Source organism: Chrysemys picta, chromosome 6, assembly GCF_011386835.1.
Source record: "Chrysemys picta bellii isolate R12L10 chromosome 6, ASM1138683v2, whole genome shotgun sequence".
Classification (NCBI taxonomy): Eukaryota; Metazoa; Chordata; order Testudines; family Emydidae; genus Chrysemys; species Chrysemys picta.
The window spans coordinates 60,536,581-60,562,829 of NC_088796.1; the positions used below are offsets into that span (position 1 = coordinate 60,536,581).

At 43.1% G+C, this 26,249-nt stretch overlaps 1 protein-coding gene across 3 annotated transcripts in view; it reads right to left on the minus strand.

Moving 5' to 3' along the window:
• The window catches only part of PCSK1 (proprotein convertase subtilisin/kexin type 1), a 67,315-nt gene that overhangs the window by 28,694 nt on the left and 12,372 nt on the right, over nt 1-26,249 (minus strand). Inside the window, exons 1-3 of one of the 3 annotated variants that reach the window (XM_005284002.5) lie at nt 8,356-9,163; nt 6,477-6,581; nt 1,475-1,585 (exon numbers count right to left, since the gene is read on the minus strand). In XM_005284002.5, the coding sequence (XP_005284059.2) occupies nt 1,475-1,585; nt 6,477-6,581; nt 8,356-8,538 (399 nt within the window). In that variant the 5' untranslated portion in view covers nt 8,539-9,163. Of the gene's footprint in view, nt 1-1,474; nt 1,586-6,476; nt 6,582-8,013; nt 8,179-8,355; nt 9,164-26,249 lie in introns of those variants that run through there. The other 2 variants (XM_065599224.1, XM_065599223.1) reach the window with 2 other exon arrangements.

Here is a 26,249-nt window from a genome sequence, read left to right on the forward strand (position 1 = left end):
CGTGAGATCCAGATAATGAAATGTACTGCGGGAACAACATTTCTTGCATTACAATGCTCTGTTTTCTAGCAGCTGCAGTTCAGGGAAATATTCTAGTTCACAGGGTTGTTCTGTAGGATCTATCAAATAATTGCTTTTCTGATGAATGTGTGAGGATAATCTGGGGCAGTGGGTTCTATTTTGTCATCAGAGCAGCCAATGAGCAATGTATTTATTAGATGAATAGGGAAGTACCTTGGAAAAAATACTTAACCCTTAAATAGTATTTTTTATTTGAGGATTTCAAAACACTTTGTAAAGGAGTTAAGTATCATGATCCCTATATGAGCAAACTGAGATGCAAAGAGGTGAAATGACCTGTCAGAGCCACACAGTGAGTTGTGGCAGTACCAAGAAGAGAAACTAGGTCTCCTAGATTCCAGTCCATTGCCTTTTCCACAAGACCACACTGCCTTTCTGTGTATTTGCATTCTCGCCATTGGAAATGAGCTGGAAAGAGAACACAGGGGAAAGGCTTCCCAGAAATAAAGATTCTGAATATTCTCCATTGCAAAAAAACAAAACAAAAAACCCACAGCTGACCAACCAGCATTGGGGTGAGAGAAAAGCAGGCCAATCAAAGCAGAGCAAACAAAAAATGCCCAGCGGCACAGCAATACAGTGCCCCCTTGAAGCTGATGCCCGGGGCAAGTGCCCGCCCCTAGAACCAGCTTTGCCTGGGGCTTCTAACAGTACCTTACCCTCATTCCCTTTTTTGGAGCCAATGAAGTCTGAAGGTACAGGCATAAGTAGATGCACAGTGTGATCATATGTGGTGAACAGGCTTAAGTCTAGTTATGATGGGGAATGTCCAGCAGATTCTCAGAAAAGCAATGTAAAACTCAGCTGTTCAGCTGTATTTAGCTGGGTTGTCACAGGAGTTCAAAAAAACATGTATAGGGTAGGAAACCTCATCCTCTGCCACCTTTTCATTAATGATTTGATCCTATGAGATGTGGAGCACCTTCAACTCCAGTCGAAGTCAATAGAAGTTGGGGTGCTCAGCACCTTGCAAGTTTGAAGCTTTATTCCCTGTTGACATATGCAGTGTGCATTATTAGCTCCAACACAGAAATATGCTACCCACTAAAGAGGTAGAACTAGAGATGCTGGTGTTATCTGGTAAGGCTAAAATTCCTGTTATTGTAAACATGGTTCTTAACTGTTTAACAGTTTTCTAAGGTATCACATAATTCCAGTGATCAGAAACTTGAACTGGATGACATGGCCTTTGCATGAACTGTGGTTTAAAGAGAGAGAACATTGCTTGGTGACATCAAATGCTAAGACCTATCATTTCCGTGGGCTACACCAAGGAAAGTGGCTACAGTCTGCTCCCTTCTGTGCACCCTCTTTGACATCAACAAAATAGCACATGTGATCAGTATAAATAAAGTTCATTGCCTGCTAATATCATATAAAAATAAACTCTTACCAGGTACCACTGCTGATTCCACATAGGATCGTTGAAAAGGTCTTCTGCTGAGTCTCTCAAGGCTGAACGCTTAGTTCGCTTTTTTTCATACTGTTGCTCTGCCCATGACACCTACAAGTATTTTTATCAACAATAACAACGTATAAACCCACAGAGATTAACTGATTTTGAGAGTGTTTCATTGTAAAACAGTACCTTGGTATCTAGAGGGAAAAGTGGAGGGTTCATTGCTGCAAAGTGCATTTCTGCATTAAAGTGTATCTTAAACAGAAGGAAGATTCAGTGAAACCATGATACTATAAAATCATTTAAAGTACAGCTAGAGTGAAAATCTTTTATCCGCAAATGCCCCATAATGCACCTTTTTTTTGTTGAAAGTATATAGCTGTTAGAAGATTGCCTAATCTGTGGTAGTGACTCAAACAAGCAAAAACACAATTTGTTTCACTCTTCAGCCTACAATTTAATATCTCTCTATGTGAACTAGAAAGAATGGGAACCGTGAATTTTTAGAGGGGTAAAAAGAGCCATTCTTGCCACAGTGACAGCAATGTTGCTACTCATAGTCAATCTGTCCTTCAAAGCAGCTTTCCAAATGGCACTTATGATCACATTCCACTTCAAAGTGTAAACAATTAGAAAGAAGTGAATAGTATGCCAAATTCAACACTGGTGTGACTCTATTAAAATCAGTGGGGTTATACCAAAATTAATATGTTCAAGTGTGTTTGTGTCTATGCATGTAATTGCATGCCAGTTATAGATATACCTGACTATGTCTAATTTACTTGATGGTATTTTCAAAAGGTTTCTCATTTTGTCTGTTGGAATGAATTACTCCTTTGTTTATTTACCTAGAAAAATTCAGTTCAATTTTAACAAAGACAGATTCTGATACCCTTACTTATGCTGAGTGGAACCTTATTCTGCAAATTGTGCTATTTATTTCAGTTGGGGAACTATTCATGGAAGTAAGATGCTACTCAACATGAGTATGGGTATCAGAATCTGGCCCATAGCTGGTGTCTAACACAGACTTGCTTTTTGCTCCATTTTCCAGCTTGGTAAAGTGAAAACAAGTTAGGTGACTTGCCAAGATCCTACAACAGGTCCTCAGCTCAAGATGTTCCTGGCTCCCTAACCCTTTGCGCTAAACATCAGATTAGGTTTTTTTATTAGGACTTGTCTCTCTATGCTGTGCTCTCATACCTTTTTGATTTACACGTCTGTCACAGGATATGTTAGTCACAACTGTGACTATGAAAAACCCAATTTAATGAACAGTTATATTGATATGATTTATATGTATTTCACATGAGGGAAAATTAATGAAAAGCTCCACATAAGAGAATATAGCCTAAAAAAACTGAGGCCGCTACACGTACGTAATTTGAGAGTACACCGCATAATATAGATTTTCCTATTTTGTGTACATTTAGTGCTAAAAATGCATGCTGAGTGACAGCCCTGGAGACTATAGACCTCTCCTTATCCACTGAACAGGAATAGCATGGACAGTATTAGTGCAAAAAATATTCTACTACTGCCCCATCAATGTGCAGAAAGACAACTTCTACACAAGTAAGGATGGTAATCCTTCACTCTCTTCCGTGTCCATTCAGTGCTTGGCCTCTTTGTCAGTTAATGTGTGTTAACAATTAGTGTCAGCTGTGCTCATCATTTTTGTGATGAGGACAACTGCACTCTGGGAAATGAGCGGAGATCACCAAACTCATACATCAGTGAAAGACATCGTCTAACAAGCCACATTTTTGTCACTATGTAGTTGGGCTTGATTCAAACTGTCAATCTAATAGAGAGAAACAAGGCTCTGTACTAACCCATTGTGAGCCAACCAGTCATTGATATATAGAATAGTTAAAATTATCCCTTGAATTTGATGTAATGTTGTCGATAGAAAATGGATTTTTAAACTAGTCTGAATATTGGAAGAAGTTAGGGAACCAGATAATTACACATTTTTAAAACAGTTAAAAGCATTACACATTTTACTTTAAACACTGGGCAGATTATAAAGAGGCATAGCTCCAGGACCTTACTTACTGCATTTTGATACAACAAATTAATATTCTCAATACTATAGGCCAAAAGTTTCCCTAATTTACACCCACACAGCCCTACTAAAGTAAATGGAATGCTACAAACATAGCTAAAGGCAGGATTCTGTCCACTGTCTTTTAAAAATGTATTTAATTCTATTAAGACAGGCTGCTCTTGAAAAGGTATAGAACTTTAGTGAAGATGTCTATGTATAACTATATAGCCAGGGCCGGCACCAGCCAAGCAAGCTCGTGCTTGGGGCGGCAGATTCCAAGGGGCAGCATTCCGGCCGCCCTTTGTTTTCTTTTTCTTTTTGGTTTGCCGCTCCGGCCGCCCTTTAGGGGGCGGCGGCACAGAGAAGGGGAGCACCCTGCAGCAAACTCAGCAGGGCAGCCTGTGTCCTTCCCTCCCAGCTGACCGGAGTGGCGCAGAGCCCTCCCAGCAGGCGGCGCGACGGGAGGGACCATGTGGCGAGCACCCCGCTGAAGCCCTGGCCGCCCCCCTTCACTCTCTCCCCCCCGCTCCCTCCCGCTAGACCAGGCGCGCACTCCGCTGCACGTCTGCAGCACACGGAGTCCCCGTGCACCCTGGCTCCGGCCGCCCTGCAGGTTTTTTTTTTTTTTTCTTCCTGCTTTGCTGCTTCGGCAGCCCCACAGGTGTTTTGTGTGTATGTGTGTGTGTGCTTTGCCGCTTTCAGCCACCCCACAGGTGTTTTGTGTGTGTGTGCTTTGCCGCTCCGGCCACCCCACAGGTGTTTTTTTTTTTTTTTGCTTTGCTGCTCCAGCCCCCCCTGCAGTTTTTTTTTTGTTTTTTTTTTTTGCTTGGGGTGGCAAAAAAGCCAGAGCCAGCCCTGTGTATAGCATTACAACATTGCTTTGGGTTTACTGTATATACTTACATAATTATGTCTCACACTTTCAAATAGCTTATCTGAATACTAGATGGTAAATAAAAAGCAAATTGGAGATGATTTTACAAATGTCACCTGCAGCATTTCAAAACACTCTATTCTTTACTTCAATAGATAAATATGCAATAATGATTGTCATCAAAGTCAGTCATGCAATTGCCCCCACTTTCTGTGTTATAGCAGAGAAATATACTATAAACAGAAATGGTGGTATTTCCCCTCGTAATGGATAAATTAAATGTAACTGGATCAAAAGGAGAGAACTGAACCTAAACTCTGGATCTGATCTGATCTTGGTATTATGAGGGTGTTGAAAATGTGAAGCCAGATCTGGATGTGAATTTGGAAAGGCAACCCTTATTTGCAATGAGCCAAACCCAAATCCTGGATATAAACATCTCCAAATGTAGAATGTTCACATTTTTCAGCTTGAACCTATCTCAAAGGAAATGCTAGCAGTAAGACACCAGGGGAAGTATGACTTTGAAACAGAGCAAGCAGAACAAAGTATATCCTAACCCAGGGGTCAGCAACCTTTCAGAAGTGGTGTGCCAACTCTTCATTTATTCACTCTAATTTAAGGTTTCGCGTGCCAGTAATACATTTTAACATTTTTAGAAGGTCTCTTTCTCTAAGTCTATAATCTATAACTAAACTATCATTGTATGTAAAGTAAATAAGGTTTTTAAAATGTTTAAGAAGCTTCATTTAAAATTAAATTAAAATGCAGAGCCCCCCGGACTGGTGGCCAGGACCCGGGCAGTGTGAGTGCCACTGAAAATCAGCTCGCGTGCCACCTTCGGCACGGGTGCCATAGCTTGCCTACCCCTGTCCTAACCCATTTTTTCTCATCTCTGACTAGCTTCTCATATAGAGTGTTGCCTCCTAACAAAAGCTCACAGTCTAATTTTTTTCTCTAAGTAACTGATCACTTAAATATTTTTCTTCTTAAATGATTAAATGTTTTTTCACACAACTGGATTTCTAAATATTATGGTAAGTTTAGATTTAGATTTTTGCTGTTCCACTTTTTTTTTTTTTAGATAGTAGTTTTAATTTTTATGAAATTTCCTAACTTTTAAGCTAGTCTTTCAGTTACTGAAAAACTAACCAGTGACCTGTGTGTTTAAAAAGCAGCCACCACCTTTACCATCCACAAAATTAGATAAATGGAGTGTCTGTTTCACCAGTATAACTAGGACCCTACAAGGTCAAAACTCCTCTTGACAGTTTCTGCTGTCTGATTTCCATAAGAGTTTTGAGTGCCCAAATACTGAAAGACTGGGCCCTGTAACAGGCCCTTTTAACATGTTAACTGAACAGCTAGCTATTTAAACTGGGTATTGCAGCATAATCTCAGCATTTTTTTTCTATTTTTTTTCTAATATATAAACACAATGAACTAGACCTAGATTTCCTAGAAATAGCACAGAATGAGCTTTCAGTCAGGCCCTCTGAAGTCAATGGAAAGACTACCATTTACTTCAACAGATTTTTGATCAAGCCCTGAAGTTCTTTGTATGTATTTTCACCAACCACACATAAGCATTTCAATGGGGGGGGGGAGGGATAGCTCAGTGGTAACATTGGCCTGCTAAACCCAGGGTTGTGAGTTTAATCCTTGAGGGGGCCACTTAGGAATCTGGGGCAAAATCAGTACTTGGTCCTGCTAGTGAAGGCAGGGGGCTGGACTCAATGACCTTTAAAGGTCCCTTCCAGTTCTAAGAGATAGGATATCTCCATTAATTTAATTTTTAATCCAGAACCATTGCAGGTCTGTAATTATAAAAGAGCAATTTGCAGAAAAATACATGGCAGCTTAGGGCCAGATTTGCCAGTCTTACAGACGTTGACTAGTGCCTTACTCCTTGAAGTCAATGGGCCTGTTCATAGAATAATGTACTACTCCACATGAGTATGGATGGAAGAATATATTAGACTTGCAAAATGTATCTGTGACCACATTACAAGTCAAGCAATAAGCTGACAACATGGATGCTGGATATCAGAAAGGGTAAATGCTACACTTACACGATGATCATCCGAGAGTCTCTTAGTGATATGAATGGCACTTCTTCGAGACCTTCTTGGATGGTTTCTATGTCTGAATAGATAATGATTTTCAAGTGATCCAATCTATAAAACAAAGGAATATTTTACATACTGCCAGATACTTCTCCCATTGCAAACAAATATCAACATTCATAGCCTGTCAGAATTAGATTCCATCTTCAAATGAGTGAAAACTAGCATAAATGTATAGCTTATAATATTTTTATTCTGAAATAAAATTCTCTCCAAGATAAGGTGTTGATCACTAACAAAAGCTGTGTGTTATTTGGCGTAATGTTGGGAAAACAAGGAGCACAGCCAAGCTAAAGCTGAAGCTAAAGTACTTACTTTTGATTAACACAGGTATAAATTAAAGTAAAACTTGGTCCCTATTTTGACATATCTTAATTATATTACATTTTGAGGACAAGGTTTTATTTCTGACCATGGCACATGCTACTGCCTATGGCATCTCTTTGGGATGCTGATGGGATTGAATAGGGGAATGTATATTTTCTTGGAGTATGCAAATGTTAGCCAGTGAGTATGCAAATATGAGCTCCTTGTGCATGCAAAATAGGCTGATGGGGTTCTCTACCCCAGTTTATTGTTTACAGCTATGAAATCTATATTTTCATATAACATATTGGGAGTAATACACATATCCATCCATAGCCTACTAAAGTCAGTGGCAGTTATGCCATTACCTTCAAAGGGACCAGGTCCAGGCCATAATCATGGACCTACTATTATACAAACTACAGTTTGTTTTAAGAAAGGAAAAATCTCTTTGATGGAGAAAGCCTGTCTTTCACTAGACAGGTGCTAGCAAATGGGGGACTAGAAGAGGAGAGATGGATTTTAGACTTGGGTCCCCAGGCTCTCTATCTTCACCATCCTCTCTCCTACTTGGGTTACTTAGATACAGGCTTTTTTTTACCCATGCACAGTGGTTTGGTTCCTAACGCCGCCAATCTCATTGGCTGGAGCAGCACGACCCAGGGGGCTGGAGCTCCAGAAGAAGAGGAGCAGCAAGGATGCTGTTACGTCAAGGCAGTTACTCATCCCTGACAACGCTGACATCACGGCATCCCGAGCGCACGAGGAGCTCGCTGCCGGGAAGAAACGCGGCGGGCGAGGGTGAGCTCTGCAATTCCGAGCCAGCGCCGACAGACACCCCGCGCCCCGACTGCAGAGCCAGAAGTTTGCCTAATCAGAGAGCCCCGGGAGGGGGGGATCCCCCCTGGCTTTGCACGAGGCAGGGGACTACTCGCTGTCCGCTGGCTAGATACAGACTACGGCATCTTTCTCTTTAACGCGCACACGCGGGGGAGGGAAGAACCAACTCCCGGGTAAAGCAAAGTTAACAAGGCTCCGTTCCCTGCCGGGGGAGCAGCTGCCATTGCAAGCGCCCGCTCGCAGTCCCGCGTCTAGCGCGGAGATCGCCGCGGGGTGGCCGCCGCTGGCCACTCACATCAGACACTCGCTGAATGCGATGCTGCCATATTGGACCTACCTCCCTGGCGCGGGCGGGGCCGGGCGGGAGAGGACTCGGGGCTGCAAACTCCCCTTGGGGCGCGAGTTTCAAGGCAGCCCCAGGGTGGGATCACTCTTCCCGAGCCGGGCACTGCTCGCCACCGGGCTCCGGCCCTGCCGCCGGGCGCGTCTGCGCGCAGCTCCCAGGCAAACCTGGGCACGCCGCAGCTAACTGGCTCGGCGCCCGCCCATCGCCTTCCCCGCCCCAGCGTTTCAAGCCAGCCCAGCGCTGGGACTGGGGGGCGGGGGCGTCCCTGGTTACATGGGGCCGGTACGTGCCCGTGGAGAGGCGTCCGAAAGTTACCTGCCGGCTGCCCCTTACCTGGCCCAGCAGCTCGTACTCCAGCTCCTCCGCTATGGCCTGGGCTGCCGCCGGACCGCCCGGGATCTCCGCCGCCCATTCATTGACGAACTGCTTCTCCGCGCCGGCCAGGCTGGCGGTCGCGCACCAGGCGCAGAAGAGAGCCAGAGCCACCCGGCGCCCGGCCCGGCGTCTCCCGTCCATGGCCCGGCGAGGGACGCGGGAAATCAAACAACAAACACACGCGGGGCGGGGGAGACCGGGCAGCGGATCGATGGCTGCAGAGCCGGAGCCCTTTCGCTCGCGGTTGCTATGCGGACACCCGGCAGGCTGGAAGGGCGCAGTGTCTCCCAGCCAAGCGCGCCACGGCTCTGGCTCGGGGCTGAACGGAGCCCAAACCCTCTCCCGCGCCGGGCTGGAACCGAGTGTTTACACGTCAAAACTACGAACGCCAGCCTGACGTCAAATGTAGCTGGCCCCCGAGCGAGCGGGTTATTCCCAAGCAGGGAGGGGGGAAAGGGGTTGCTAAAATAAGCCGGAGGGACGGACGCACATTCAAATAAGAGGAGAAAAAAAATCCAGCCAACCCTCTGCTAGGAGCTGAACCCCTCCACCCCTGCCCTCACACATCCCCCACCCTTAATAGCTTCCCTGAGCGCTGCCAGAGCTAAGCTCTCTGTCAAGTGCATGGCACTAGCGAACATTATTGTGCCTTTTCTTATCAGGGGGCTTTAGGCTCCTCTTCCAGGAGGTGGCTGCTCTAACCCGCAGAAGGCACGAATTAATGCCTGATACAGCTCTCAGACTGGCTCTAACCGCCTTGGGGAAATGCTTGCACTGCCCCAGCAGATGACTTGTAAATAGATTCCGTCCAAGAGATAAACAGCTCGCACTAACCTCGTCTAAAGCAGCTACAGCTCCTATTGCAGCAAAGGGATGTGCAGTTTTCTAATGCGCCAACTTTAGTTTACCTCCTTACTCCCGGGGATTTTAAAACTAGGGGGTTGAAAAATCACGGCACTGGGAACAGGCGTGACAGATAAATTACAGTGTGTGCTGCGTGCAAAATAACATTGCTCGCAGATTGAGATAAAGAATATACATCGGAAACCTGTCCGATTTCTTACTCTGTTTAAACGGGAAGAGCTGTTTGCAGGGAAAAGGGTCGATAGGATAATGAGTTAGAGGCACATCCTAAATATCTGATGTTATCCCTTGGAAAAAATATTTCAAAGTCAAATTTTAATTACAAAAATAAATGGGAAGTCGTGCATATGTAATTACACGTCTTCCCAATAATGATATTTAGCCGAGTACAAAACGTTCAGAATCGTAAAGGGTTTATTTTTTATTTTCCCTCTCTATTAGTACAATCTTTTTCATTACGTCAGGATGAAGAAAGATCATCCTAAGTACTTAGAAGTAAACATGCAGTTAAAACAGCTTGAGACAGGGAAGGCGCAGAGTACTATAGATTCCTTCTGTGTCTAAGTGCAGGTTTGCTAAAATGCAGTCCAAAGTATGTCACATTTCAGCATGGCTGGGACGGACAGCGACTAGCGGCTGCATCTGGGTGAGCTGTGCATCTGGATAGTCTCATGCTCTCTCGGCCGTGAATCTCCGCTACGCTTGACTCTGGCTTTAGATCCAACTTCTTTTTTAATAAGGCAGTAATTGAACGGTGGCAAGTGCGTTGGCAGACTCCTGGTGGTACCTTAAGATGAACATATGGTTGCTGTTTTTTCCTACAAACTCTAAGATTCACCCTGTACTAAAAACTGGAAATGAGTAATGATTTTGTCATTTAATTAAAAACAAAACCTTTACAGTGTGGGGTATTTTTTTTTTTTTTTTTTTTTAGCTGCTAGCCATCCTTGGGAAGAACTGTGCTCAAAACAGAGAAGAAATAAAAGAGAAGAGCTGGGAGAACAAAACATTTTTCAATTAAGCTAATAAAACAGAACCTACTACGCAGTAATCCTTGATTAATGCACATTGTCCCCTGATACTTCCATCGCACCACAGGTATGCATTAATCTGCACCGCTCCCCAGTCTGATTATGTCTTTAAAATAAAGTACAATTGTTAATTTTTAAAGAATTAAATTATAATGCCATATCATGGCATGGCTCTGTTCCTCAGTAATGTTGACATTTGTTATTAACAGAAAATTATATATATAATATCATTTTATTGTCTGTTTAATTTCCCCCCTCTCTTTATACTTTATTTAGCTCTTCTGCTGCCATTTCATTCTCTTCCCTCTCCCCACAGCTCAGAAACCCTCCTGAAGACTAGTCACTACCCTTGCTTTGCCTGACATTACCCACCTGTCCTAAGCAGTTGGTCAATTTGGTTTTGTAGTTGAACAACTACATGTGGCATTGCTTAATGCTCCCAGTTTATTTTTACAAAGAATAGACAATTCACCTGAATACTCCTTCCAGGGATGTAGCTGAACATGACATTTGTACCTACATTTGCCAAGTTGTTGCCCACCGCCCAACCTCAACTGCATGATGTTCCAAATTTGGCCTGTCATTACGTATAGTGCATACAGATATAAAGTTAAGAAAAAGGTCAGAGAAAAGAAAAAAAAAGTGCAATCATGCTATAAGAAAAGTTAACATTGTATGCTGTAGTTTACATGGCCTACTTAACCCTCTCAGAGACATTATGGTGTAAAGATCAAATTTGGCCCTCATATTCAATTGCATGACTCCCACTGATGTCAAGTCAGTCACTGATATGTGGCACACAGAAATCAAAAAGTGTTTTTAAATGTCAAAATCGTGGCACAGATGCAGTTTTCCTGGCACTATTCCTCAGCCTGACAGCATGTCTGTTCTATTTCATAGGGACCACCTAAAATGTGAGAGCAGTAAACAACTTTCCCCTTTGGACAAAATCCTCCTTTCAGATCCAAAGGTAGTCTCTAGTCTGATTTACCGTTCTTCCAACATGTAATGAAATCAGATACCAGGATGCTCATATTCTATGGTGATGAGTTCAGAATAAATATCTAGATAAAAATGGATTAGACAGACACGCTAGAATCAAGTGGAGATCTGTCATGCACCTCCAAGAGTGGAACTGTATTCTTAGTTTCCTAATACAAAATAAATCTGACAAAGATAGTTGAAGCACCAGAGGGGGTGAGGTCGGGTAGAAGAGAAAGTAATTCTGGAAACCTGCAATCACCAGAACACCTTACAAAGAAAAAGCAAGCTGCTTTTAAACTTCAGAGAAGTGCCATGGAGAGTAGTTTTGTGTTCTGCTTTATTCAGTTTCTTAAACCATGCCCATTACCGTGGTGTCTGAATGCCTTATGATACCTGTAGTCAATCATTTGGCAGAGCTCCTCAGCTGAAGTGCCAAACAAATGAGGCAGGAAGTCAAAAGACACAGAAAATGGTAGAGGTTGCAAGAGGACAAAAGATTCTGGCAAGGGGGAGGGACCACATTTACAGGAGACAGAAGTAGTAAGATTATAGAAGCAAGAGGTTTAGAGAGGCCAAGGGAAGAAGAAGGATGGTGTAAGTAATAGACTAGACCAGTGGTTCTCAAACATGGATACATGTACCCCTGGAGATATGCAGAAGTCTTCCAGGGGGTACATCAACTCATCTAGATATTTGCCTAGTTTTATAACAGGCTACATAAAAAACACTAGTGCAGTCAGTGCAAACTAAAATTTCATACAGACAATGACATATTTATACTGCTCTATGCACTAAAATGCAAGTACAATATTTATATTCCAATTGATTTATCTTATAATTACACTGCTCTACAGCCAAAATGCTTCTGAAATAAATGTAGTCAAACTTTACTAATTCTGGGTCACTGAGAACGAAAATGATGCTTAAAATTGTTGATTGGCTCTAGTTTTCAAGATATGCTATTGGGTCAGTATATACGACCCTTGACTTGGGAATGGCGGAGGATAAGTGAGTTATAAAGGGAAGGGATCTCAATTTAAACCAGAAATGACTAAAATACATCTTTGACTGGATCTATGACTAAATCTATGACTGGGTTTGGACAGTTCTTGCTTTTTAGGCAAAACAAGGAATGATGCAATCTGAAGCTGGTATTACATCATACCTGATATGAATTGCATCATGTTATTCCTAGAAGTCATGGATGATGCAATCATAACGAAGCTTACATCACTCTGCTGAACAAATTGCCCTATATCAGCTCTAGAAATCATACAGTGTCGTGCTCTCTTATTTGTCAGTGTTTGATTTTGCAAAGGGACACATTTCTGTTTAGCCAAAGTGAGCAGAGATGCCTCATACTTGTGCGAACAGTGCAGATAACTTCTGCTATGTTTGTGGTGAAGTGACTTTTGCATCACAAAAGCGCAGTATAACCTCTATGGTTGAGAAAGCCTATCACCTTTATTTTGGCTGCAAAATTGGAGATCAGGACAAGAGGTGGGCCCCACACATATGCTGCAACACTTGTGCAACAAATCTTCACCAGTGGTTGAACAGGAAAAGGAAATCTATGCCTTTTGCAGTGCCAATGATTTGGAGAGAGCCAACAGATCATACCAGCAATTGTTACTTCTGCATGGTGCCTCCAGTTGGGAAAGGTGTGTCAAAGAAGAAAAAGTGGACTGTGCATTATCCAAACATTCCATCAGTTTACGCCCAGTACCCCACGGAGAAGGACTGCCGGTTCCTGATGCACCAGAATCATTCTCACTTGAGTCAGACGAGGAAGAGGATGAAACTTCTGGTCCTGAACCATCAATGTCACAGGACCCACATTTTCTCCCATCCTCCTCCTCTGAACCATACCTCATAACACAAGGTGAACTGAATGACCTTGTCAGGGATTTGGAACTACCCAAGAGTAAGGCAGAGCTGTTGGGCTCCAGACTACAGCAGTGGAATCTCCTGGCAGGTGATGTTAGGGTTTCCATGTTCCGTGACCGTCAAAAGGATCTTGTCCCATTCTTCTTCATGGAAGGTGATCTTGTAGCCTGCAACAACATCGATGGTGTGATGGCAGCCCTCAACATCGTTCACGATCCAGATGAGTGGAGACTGTTCATTGATTCATCGAAGACGAGTCTTAAAGCTGTTTTACTGCATAATGGCAATGTTTTGCCATCAATTCCAGTTGGTCATGCAGTCCATATGAAGGAAACCTATGACAACATGAAACAACTTTTGAGGTGCATAAACTATGACCAACATCAGTGGCAGCTTTGTGGCGATTTGAAGGTTGTTGCTCTCTTGCTTGGTCTGCAGACTGGATACACAAAGTACTGCTGTTTTCTGTGCGAATGGGATAGTTGTGCAAGAGATTCCCACTACATCAAGAAAGATTGGCCCCTCGGACAGTCATTGGAGCCTGGGAGGAAAAGTGTTCAGCATCCAGCACTTGTTGAATCAAGGAAGATTTTGTTACCACCCTTACACATCAAGCTGGGTCTGATGAAGAACTTAGTCAAGGCCATTGACCAAACACAAGCAGCTTTCAAGTACCTCCGTGGAAAAGTTCCAAGGTTAAGTGAAGCTAAGATAAAGGAAGGTGTCTTTGTTGGTCCTCAGATTCGTGAACTTCTTCGAGATGATGCATTTGACCATGCACTGCGTGGCAAGGAAAAGACGGCATGGAAAGCCTTCCAGTTAGTGGCAATAAATTTTCTCAGAAACAACAAGGCAGACAACTACAGGTTGTTGGTGGAAAACCTCCTCAAGGCATACAAAAGCCTTGGTTGCAACATGTCACTAAAGATACATTTTTTGCACTCTCATCTAGATTTTTTTCCACCGAACTGCGGAGCAGTGAGCGACGAGCACGGCGAGCGATTTCACCAGGACATTGCAGCAATGGAGAAACGCTATCAGGGCAAATGGAGCCCATCAATGCTTGCAGACTATTGCTGGACAGTGACAAGAGATGCTCCATTTAATGAATACAAGAGACAAGCCAAGAAGCGCCGAGTAAACACTGAATAGGACTAAACTATGTACATAATAGTTTTTTGCCTTTTGTTTCATAATAAATTTTATTTATATAATCTTTTTGCTGATTTTTAAAGTGTTATAAACAGGACAGGTGAAATATTATCATGTAAAGCAACCATAAACACATGAAAAGACCTAGATTTACAATTTATGATTAAAACTCTACTATCTCACAATATACATAGACATAAAATGTAAAAACTTAAATATTTTAGAAACAGTAGCCAATCAGTTGTTTTAATTGTCATATTTGAATTCAGCACATCAAAATACATAATAAATAGCACATTTTATCTCTGAAGCAGACGACTTCTCAAAAATTGTAGACCAGTGTTATATAGTAAATATGAGAAAGTAAGCAAATTTCCAGTAGTAGTGTACTGTGACACTTTTGTATTTTTATGTCTGGTTTTGTTAGCAAGTAGTTTTTAAGTGAAGTGTAATTTGGGGGTACACAAGACAAATCAGACTCCTGAAAGGGGTACAGTAGTCTAGAAAGGTTGAGAGACACTGGACTAGACACGCTAAAATAGAACAGCAATTAACATAATGGTACTCATATTGGAATTTAGTGCTGCTAATTTTGAATACTCATATTTACTGAAGTATGGTAACCTAGGTTGAGATTTTCAAAGCCAACTACGGGATTAGTATACATTGTCCACTAATTTTAATTCATTTTAATCGTTCCTTGATTTTATCAGTGTTCAGTGCCAATAATATGATTTCTTCAGTTTCCTGGACAATTACATTATAGATCTTTTCCTTGCATTTTCTAGGCCTTCTTAATTGTGGTAATCAATCGCTCAATGCAGTTTCTTGGGCTACCTAGATATTTATTTCCTTTTTTATCAATATTATAATGTTGCAAGCTCATATTACCCTGTGTGATAAATTTTTCACTCAATATTTAAACAATTCAATAAAAGCAGTATCTATGTGTAAGAAATTATGTCAAAGATGCAAAAAGGTGATTCTCAATCATATTACAGAATCTCAGTTAAAATGAATGGAATTGCATGTCTAAATCTCTTAGATTGTTTTGAAAATCCTAACCCTGGCTTTTATGGAGGATAGGTCCATCAATGGCTATTAGCCAGGATGAACAGTGATGGTGTCCCTAGCCTCTGTTTGACAGAAGCTGGGAATGGGCGAATGGGGATGGATCACTTGGTGATTACCTGTTCTGTTCATACCCTCTGGAGCACCTGCCATTGGCCACTGTTGGAAGACAGTATACTGAGCTAGATGTACATTTGGTGTGACCCAGTATGGCCTTTATTATGTAATAAAAATGAAGGTTGTAGCCCATTATATTCCTGTCTAATAATAATGCAATGTAAAAGCAATAACCTGTACAGCAGAATCAGGTGAAGCCAAGAATAATTGTTTCATGCTCCATAAACATCATGACTTTGAACTGTTGTTTATGAGTGACAGATGTGTTTATTCCATGATGCACCCAGTGGTACTGTGGCTAAATATATGCTAATATACAATCAATCAGACCAACTTAAATAAAAGAAATTTCTAAATGCACAACTTCAATTTAACATAAAGACAAACTGATTTTCTAAACCCTATTACTTTTCATTTTTCAGCAGACATTTTTCTTGAAAGGCATAGGAGGTGGGCAGAAATAAGATCAACCTTTGGACAGAGAAAGATTAATGAAAGGGCTCATTTTTTAGTCCATAAATTAAGAAAAATCATTAAAATTCTTGAGGTGAAGGATGGTCTTAGGGTTAAAGTGCAGAATTAGGAATTTGTTTATCTGTACATTTTTAGTATGCTCATCACTGTAGTAGCTAAATATTTGGGGCAAAATCCTGACCCCACTGAAGTCCATGGGAATTTTGCTGTTGACTTCAATGGGGCCAGGATTTCAACCCTCAGGCCCTGATTTTATCTTCAAGTTGTCATAAATCAGGAGTAATGCTATTGAAGTCAAAAGAAGTATAGCAGTGTAACACCAGAGTAAAAAGACAAAATCAGGCCCCTGGGCAGGAAACCTTAGGCTCTTGTCTCAGTCCTGATTCTAATTGGCCGAGTAAATCACTTCATTTCTTTGTGCTTTAGTTTTCCTATATGTAAATGCCTATCTCGCAGGGATGTTTTGAGAAATATTTCATTAATGTTTGGTAAATTGCTTCAAGACCTTCAGGTAAATATAATACTAAAACAGTCATTTCATCCAGTGGGTGAAATCCTTTCCCTAGTAAACTGAGGGTATGTCTACACTACGAGAGTAGTTCGATTTTACTTAAAGCGAATTTGTGGAACCGATATTACAAAGTCGAACATGTGTACCCACACTAAGAACAGTAATTCGACTTTGTGAGTCCACACTAATGGGGCAAGCATCGACATTGGAAGCGATGCACTGTGGGTAGCTATCCCACAGTTCCCGCAGTCCCTGCTGCCCATTGGAAGTCTGGGTCGAGCCCCTAATGCCTGCTGGGGCAAAAAAATGTGTCGAGGGTGGTTTTGGGTAACTGTCGTCATTCAACCCTCACTCCCGCCCTCCCTCCATGAAAGCGCCGGCGGGCAATCAGTTCACGCACTTTTCTGGTGATTGACAGCACGGACGCCACAGCACCGCGAGCATGGAGCCCGCTGCGATCATCGCTGCAGTTATGGCCGTTGTCGACACCTCGCGCCTTATCATCCACCTTTTTCAGAGGCAGATGCTGAGAAATCGGGCGAGGCGGCTACGGCAGCACGGTGAGGACATTAAGTCTGAGAGGGGCACAGACCTCTCACAAAGCACGGGACCCCGCGCCGTGGACATCATGGTGGCATTGGGTCATGTTGATGCTGTGGAATGGCGATTCTGAGCCCGGGAAACAAGCATGGACTGGTGGGACCACATAGTGCTGCAGGTCTGGGATGAATCACAGTGGCTGCAAAACTTTCGGATGCGTAAGGGAACTTTCCTGGAACTTTGTGAGTTGCTGTCCCCTGCCCTGAAGCGCAAGGACACCCGGATGCAAGCAGCCCTGACTGTCCAGAAGCGAGTGGCCATAGCCCCCTGGAAGCTTGCAACGCCAGACAGCTACCGGTCAGTCGCGAATCACTTTGGAGTGGGCAAATCTATCGTGGGGGTTGCTGTGATGCAAGTAGCCAACGCAATCGTTGAGCTACTGCTCTCAAAGGTAGTGACCCTGGGAAACGTGCAGGTGATCATAGATGGCTTCGCTGCGATGGGATTCCCAAACTGTAGTGGGGCTATAGATGGAACTCACATCCCTATCCTGGGACCGGACCACCAGGCCAGCCAGTACATTAACTGAAAGGGCTACTTTTCAATGGTGCTGCAAGCACTGGTGGACCATAGGGGACATTTTACTAACATCAACGTCGGATGGCCGGGCAAGTTTCATGATGCTCGTGTTTTCAGGAATTCTGGTCTGTTTAGACGGCTGCAGGAAAGTATTTACTTCCCGGACCACAAAATAACTGTTGGGGATGTGGAGATGGCTATAGTGATCCTCGGGGACCCAGCCTAACTGCTAATGCCCTGGCTCATGAAGCCCTATACAGGCGCCCTGGACAGTGAAAAAGAACTCTTCAACTACCGGCTGAGCAAGTGCAGAATGGTGGTGGAGTGTGCTTTTGGACGTCTGAAGGGGAGATGGAGAAGCTTACTGACTTGCTCTGATCTCAGCGAAACCAATATCCCCATTGTTATAGCAGCTTACTGTGTGCTCCACAATCTCTGTGAGAGCAAGGGGGAGACGTTTATGGCAGGGTGGGAGGTTGAGGCAAATCGCCTGGCTGCTGATTACGCCCAACCAGACACCCGGGTGATTAGAAGAGCCCAGCGGGACACGCTGTGCATCCGGGAAGCTTTGAAAGCTAGGTTCCAGAGTGAGCAGGGTAACCTGTGACTATTACGTTTGTTTAAACAGAAGCTGAACCTGCCCCCGTTTCTTTACCCAGTTAATGTTGACTATCCTCTCCAGTTACCAACCCCCTTCCCCCCGTTCCAACACACCTTTAAAAATAAAATAAATGAAACTTTGTTCATTAACACCGTTTTCTTTATTAAGGATTTCACGGTAAAGGGTTGAAACTGGGATGCAGACTGTGGTGGAAAGGACGCTTCTAAACTCGAGGAATGACAGGCTTCTGCTCCTAGAGCGGTCCGCAGTGGTGGACTGGTCGTTTCAAAGGAGCCTGCCACCCCTCCTTTTCGGGACTCTGTGTGTGTGACTTTGTGGCGGGGGAGGGCTGTTACAGATCCCCTGCTGCGTGGCTCTGTCATCCAGGCTAAGGACCGCTGCATAAGATCTGTAACCACCCTCCCCTGCCACAAACTCACATAGCCCCCCCACACAGAACATGAAAACCACCTCCCAGACTGACCAGTGTGCCTAGTGACTGCAGTGTGTGTGTGACCTTCTGCTGAACCTGCCCCCGTGTCTGTACCCTGGTAAAGGTGACTGTGCTCTCCAATTACCAACTCCCTGCCCCCCCTTCATACTGTCCTCTAAAAGAACATGACGGAAACAGTAATTAACAGAAACGTATTTTTTGTTAAGAACTACACAGTTAGGGGATGAAATTGGGACGGGGGCTTGGGTGAGGTGCATTTGGAGGGAAGGAAAGGACGTATCAAATCTTTGGGAATGAGAGCCTTCTGCAATTTGAGCAGTCTGCAGGGGTGGAGTGACTGTTTTCACAGCCTCTGCCGCCCCTCCTTCTTGGGACTTTGGGTGAGGGGGGATGGGACTTTGTGGCGGGGGAGGCCGGTTAGAGATAGAATGCAGTGGAGCTCTGTCCTCCTGCCTCCGGTCCTGCAGAACATCTACAAGGCGCCGGAGCATGTCCGTTTGCTCCCTCATTAGTCCAAGCAGCGTTTGAGTTGCCTGCTGGTTTTCCTGCCGCCACCTGTCCTCCCGTATTGCGACATGTTCTCCCTCCACTGGGTCTGCTGTTCCACCTCGGCTCGGGAGCAGCCCATAAGTTCTGAGAACATCTCGTCCCGTGTCCTTTTATTTCGGTTCCTGATCTGCGCCAGCCTCTGGGAGGGGGATGCCGGGGTAGCTCGGGAGACACTCGCAGCTGTGGGATGGGAAAAAGGGAGTGAATTCCTCAAAAAGATACATTTCTGCAAACAATGAATATAGTCTTTCTCTGTGAACAAGACCATGCACAGTACCTATCACATGTGCACTCAGTACAAGGTCGAATTTTCTGTCTTCACCTTGAGTGCCTGGGGTCTTGCTGTACAGATCACACAAGTGGGGCCGGACAACGGAATTCTGCTAGCTGCCGGCCATGGTAAGCCATAGACTTTTGGCTACTTAAAGCTTAATTTACAGCAGTGCCCTCCTTTCGCGTTCCAAGCAATGCTCCTAGCGTTGGCCAGTTCCTGCTGCCGGCGATCCGGCTGGCATGAACTCTACCCCTGTCCCACCCCCGTCACGGCTGTCCCTGGGAAAGATCCTTGCATGCTGCCGGCGAACCGCTCAGCAGGAACGGTTTGCCTCCCTGCCCCCACCACGTGGCTGTCCCCGGGAAAGAACCCTGCACGCTGCCGGCGAACCACTCAGCAGGAACGGTTCGCCTCCCCGTCCCCACCACGTGGCTGTAAACCGCCGGTTACAGTTATTTAAAGGAACAGGCAATCAGTCCCCATACTAAAATTCCCCTAATTCAAAGCAGGTCACCATGAGTGATATCACTCTGATGAGGATTACAAAGGCAGAGAAAGACCGCATGCTGCGTGAATGCCAGCAAACACCAGGGCCGTATGCCGCCATGCTTTGCCAGGCAATGATACCGGAGTACCTGCTGCTAGTCTGGCACAGAAAAGTTTCCTACCATGGAGGAGGCAATAAGGCTGCTCTTCCCAGGAACCTGATGCAAAGGCTTTCACACTACCTCCAGGAGAGCTTCGTGGAGATGTCCCAGGAGGATTTCTACTCTATCCCCAGACATGTTAACAGACTTTTCCAGTAGCTGCACTGGCAAGGACTAAAAAGTTAAGTGCCTTGGGCAAACTAATCATTAAAAACCCATCGCTAACATACCATGCCTATTCTATTCAAAATAAATGTTTAAAACACTTACCTACTGATGTTTCCCCTGATTCACGGTCCGGGTTACCGCCTTGGGAGGGTTGGTAGGGGATCTCCGTGAGGGTGATGAAGAGATCCTGGCTGTCAGGGAAATCAGCGTTGAAAGTGCTGTCGACTGCCTCGTCCTCCTCATCTCCTTCCTCATCTTCCCCGTCCACGAACAGCTCCGAGGAAGCGGCCGTCGACAATACCCCATCGTCAGAGTCCATGGACAGTGGTGGGGTAGTGGTGGCAGCTGCACCTAGAATGGAATGCAGTGCCTCGTAGAAATGGCATGTCTGGGGCTGGGATCCGGAGCGTCCGTTTGACTCTTTGGTCTTCTGGTACGCTTGTCTCAGCTCCTTGATTTTCACGCGGCACTGCGTTGCATCCCGGCTGTATCCTCTCTCCATCATGGCTTTGGAGATCTTCTCGTAGATCTTCGCATTCCGTCTTTTCGATCGCAGCTCCGAAAGCACAGACTCATCGCCCCACACAGCGATCAGATCCAAGACTTCCCAATCAGTCCATGCTGGGGCTCTCTTTCTATTCAGCAATTGCATGGTCACCTCTGCTGGAGAGCTCTGCATCGTTGCCAGTGCTGCTGAGCTCGCCACGATGTCCAAACAGGAAATGAGATTCAAACTGGCCAGACAGGAAAAGGAATTCAAATTTTCCCGAAGCTTTTCCTGTGTGGCTGGTCAGAGCATCCGAGCTCGGACTGCTGACCAGAGCGTCAACAGAGTGGTGCACTGTGGGATAGCTCCCGGAGCTATTAGCGTCGAATTCCGTCCACACTAACCCTAATTCGACATGGCCATGTCGAATTTAGCACTACTCCCGTCGTCGGGGAGGAGTACAGAAATCGATTTAAAGAGACCTCTATGTCGAACTAAATAGCTTTGTTGTGTGGACGGGTGCAGGGTTAATTCGAAATAACGCTGCTAAATTCGACATAATCTCCTAGTGTAGACCAGGCCTCAGTGGCAAAACTATCACTGACTTCAGTGGGACCAGAATTTCACCCAGTACTTTTTTTTCCTATGTCCCTGCAAATAAGCCTTTAAAGATTCTAGACCAAATTTTCAGCACTGACTACATATTTGAATGTACATTTCTGCATCTACAGAAAACATGTACACAAGAACAGAGACCATCTGAGAAAATCTAGGTGTCTGCACATACTATCATACCTTAATGGGATGAGTTAAAACCTTGTTCACACTGATGTGTGAATGCATCATTCATTTAAAATAGTTATATAAGACAGTTAAGGGACTACACCTAAAACAAGCCCTAAAGAGTCTGTCCAGAAACTAGCACCATGTGGGCATGGGTTTCCACTGGGTATTGTGACCAGGTGCATGTGAGTGGGTGTGTAAGAGAATACACAAAAACTAAGAACAGACAAGAACAGAGAGGACAAAGGCAAAAAGCAAGAAAGCCAAGCTGTAGTCTGTGAGCACAGGGTGATCCTGCAAAAAGCTAGAGAGAGCTTTTGGGTCTGTTGGTTAAGAGGCTTAGGGCTTTAAGCTAAGAAACTGTTCCTTTTGTTCTTGGTTCCTCCTGCATTTGGAGAAGCAGGACATTGTTCATTCCTGATAAATAAACAGGATTGCATCAAAGAGAATACCAGACTCACTCAGTTTCTACTGCTGCCTGGAACACGCCAGGGCCCCAACACTTGACTAGCTGCTCAGGTCAAAAAGGGCAACAAAACTTCCACATACATTATACCTGCTGAAGATACAACAGAATTAAGTAAACAATGCAAAACTGCAGATTTAGCTTCCAATCTCCACTCATACGTCTATGTTTTGAAACCAGCCTGCAACAGAGATGCTGTAGTGTGAATCAAAAGCACCCTTACTCAGCTTTGACTTAACCACTAGGACACAGAAACTGCTTCTGTTGAACTGTTTAAATGTCCAGTGACAAACACATCCTAAATTGCATTTAAGGAGGAATGAGAATAGGAACCAAAAAGCAATTTGTGTGAGAGGTTGTAGTATTGATACAAAGGAAAGAACATATATATATCCAAGTAGTCCAAGGAACTGCTTTGGGTGATTACTGCAATTAAGAAAGGTCTGCACAGTGCAAAGCTAACAATGCAACAAAAAGTCCCTTAAGGTAGCAGTCCAGGAAAATGAAGACATTATATTCCAACAGAAGCAATGAGTGCTGACAACACCAAGGGCTGAATATACTGAACTGGCTAGTGTCAGTAACTATAAAGTAGGTCTGATTATGACAGGTGCGAAACACCTACAGCCTCCATTGACTTCACTGGGATATACAGGTGCTTAGCACCACTCAGAACCAAGCCCTGTTTATTTGTTAATTCTGAATGGTCTCACGTAGAAGTGATTTATGTTTTGCACTTGAAGAATGTTATAATGGAGAGCATGTCATCACCATGACTACTTGAGAAAACAGAAATATTTGAAGCTGCCAAGGTGAAATACTAATTCCAGATCATATGAACACAAAGCAGCCAACTATCTGTTTTCTATATTGAATTTTCCTTAATAAATCTTAATAGTTACAATCAGAAAATACATCTTCCATATATCTTACAGATGATAACAGGATTCCCTTCCCAACTCTGAAAAAGCTACATTCCCCCACTCACCCGCCAGAAAACTAGATTTCTAGTCATTCAAATGGCCAGATTTTCAAATTGTGCCCACAGCACTGGAGCATATATCTGTGGCTTGATGTCACAGACACATATTCCTGTTTTTATTTTCTGAAGAGGCAGAAAATAAATAATCAGTGAATGATAAATAGTGTCATCGATTGTAGGCCTCTAATTGAAAAGAAGAAATGGAGGTTGCCAAATTACAAGAAGCCATAGTTTAACTAGATGATCCATAAAAGTATGGAAAATAAAATAAACTCATTAACAGACATTATTGGCTTGAGTTTAACTCCAAGTACAAAATCTCAAAAAAGTATGTGCATCTCTGTATATTATGGCTGAAATTCACCCCTTTACAGATGAAGCCTGAACAAGCCCCCCTATGAACCATTTCAATCACCTTAATATATGGCTTATATGCTCCATAGGGCTTTTTGTGGGATCTCAACACTGGAACAAATTTCATCTGAGAATGCTAATGTATTCTATATATCGATGCACTTTATGCTCTCTTTTTTGATGTGCTCACTACAATTGGTGACATACACTATAGATGGTGGGCCAAATTCATTGCTATTGTCATGGGGCTCAACTCCATTGACATCAATGAAGTTGTACCTGTTTACACTAGCAGCAAATTTGATCCATAAGCTTTCCCATTCAAGATATCACTCAAAAACACTAGTCAAAACCTGCCACAAATGATAGGTCTGGCAGATCCAGAAGCCAGCAAACATCTATCAATGGCAGCCTGTCGTCTACCAAAGATACTGATTACAAGATAATAAATACACTTAAGACACAGCAGCAAAACAATGAGACTTGTCAAAATGAGAAACCAGTCATCAATAATCAAAACATCTTGGAGGAAAGTCCAAAGAGATCAATGAAATTCCCTCATTGTGTAATTTGGAGACTACCACCACAATATGGGCTAATCTTACTTATGCAAGTTTCATAATGAAAACCGAAGTCAAGTAAAACTTACCTTCTGTCTGGTTTTGATAAGAACTTGAAATTTGACCCAGATTGGCTGAAAGGATCACACACCTTCAAGTGAACGCCTGCATTTTATGTTTTGGGGTGGGAGAAATACTGTTTGTAAGGAACAATCATGTGCATATCAACATTTCTTTGTGAAACAGTCATAAAGTGAAACACATAGGGCAAATTCAGTCCTAGTGTAACTTCATGCATTTGAGTCAATTGCTTATGTAGAATGGAACTCTGCATTTTTATTTGCTCACATGGGCCTTATTTCAATAATTAGAATCCACTAAGCTAAAATATTGTTCTTTCCTCCTGGATAAACTGTTAGCAACCTTGTTGGTAAGCAAGAGAAGATTTATTCATAAAGAGACAATGGACCACATCATTGGGGGCATTACTGATCCTTTGCACTGTACCACTATGTAATTTGGCAGCAAAAGTTGGCTGCACGGATCAGTGCCAGGGTGCTCCTGCAGACATATACAGCCAACATAGAGGCTTGGACACCACACGCCTTCCTTGCTTTTAGTGCAGTAGAGAAGGGGGCCACAGTTAAAAAACATGGTTTTTTTGGTCAGATGACAAATGTTACACCAATCTTGGTTTAGGTGTTTGGACAGTTGTAACCATTGCAGGCTCTCATAACTCAGCACCTAGTGGCATGCACTGAGCAACACCAGCCTAGTGCAAGTTGGAGCGTTATGCCAGTGTTGTTCAATACCTCTGATTTTCACGCTGAGCATTTAGGTAGTTCCCTAATGAGCTAGAGCTCTAGGTTAGAGCCTGAAGCTTTTCTGGTCTTTTCAACATTGTCCTGTTTGAATATCATAAACCAGATGACAGATTCACTGTAAAAAAGTATCATAAAAAGTGAATGCTACTAATACCACCAGCATCTCACGATAAACTCTGTAGTTCTTGTTACTGATTCTACAAAGCAACTATGATACCTTAGAAGAGCTAAGAAGAGCTAAATGGTTCAAAAGAAAAACAAGACTTTCTACTGGAAAGTTTAAAAATGGCCATCAGTGTCTATAGTATTTTTATTGATTCTAGAGTGCAAATATAGAATGTTAATACCAATTAACAGATAAGCAGGATTTTTCGTACCAGATGTTACATTTAATCTTAATTTGCTAAGTCAAATCAAGAAATTAAATGACTACAGTGGCAAAAAACAATTTGGTGGCTCAAAAGTTATGTGCTCGTTTAGTTTAATTATTTCAATATTAAAAGGGCCATCCTGGTTAGATTTAATTTGGCTCTATACCAAAGCACACTCTTAAACCCCACTCTTTATAATCAGTACTATTTCTTTTTGTGCTGGAGCTAACACTACAAAGTAATTGAAGGCTAATGTAAAAGAAGCCATATGTGTAGGCAATCACACAGAATATAGGAAACACCTGTTTTTACTTCAATTACTGCCTGCAAACTAATAGTGCATGTTTATTTTGGGGCATTAAATTTGCTTGTGTAATAGTGCATGACACATTTTCAGTTCTCCTGCAGATGAACACCGAGGATGTCTAACAGTATCTGAATAAATGAAACACAAACATACCCTCCCAGCCACACATGCAATTGAATATGGGCCTAATGACACCACGCATTACCCACTGCATACAGTGTATACAAGCAGGAAGCAGTTGGTGAACAACCTTAATCTTTCCATTCTTAGCAACCTGTAGACTTTTGTTTATTTAAAGTCTCAAGTTAATTCAACCAAAAGGTATGGAAAATGCACTGGCAGGACTGTGTAAAACACAAAGGGAACTGACGAGCAGCAGTGACTTTATTGTGAGGAAGGAACAAAGCCAAAAGAAGGTATGGTTTGATTTCTAGACATTAGGCCATGCAGAAGGTTCACTTGGTGTTCTCATGATTAATAACAGAGCAGTTAAAAAAATGGGGAAATGTGGGAAAAAAACTGTAATTTTGCAGTTCTTTCCATTTCACAGGATTTGAAATGAACCCATTTTTGGATTTAAATTTTTTTGTAATAGCTATTAATATTTTAATTGAAATGTCATATTGTATGTATCACTATCATTTATGAACATTTTAAAATGTCAATACATTCAATTATGGTTTTAAGAATTATTTTGATAAATAACTGATTAAATACTGATTAAAAATCTAGCAGAAAACTTCATGTTGGATTCAAAATGATGATCTCAACCATTTTTAATGAAAAGTTTCATTTTTTTAAAAAGGCATTTTTTG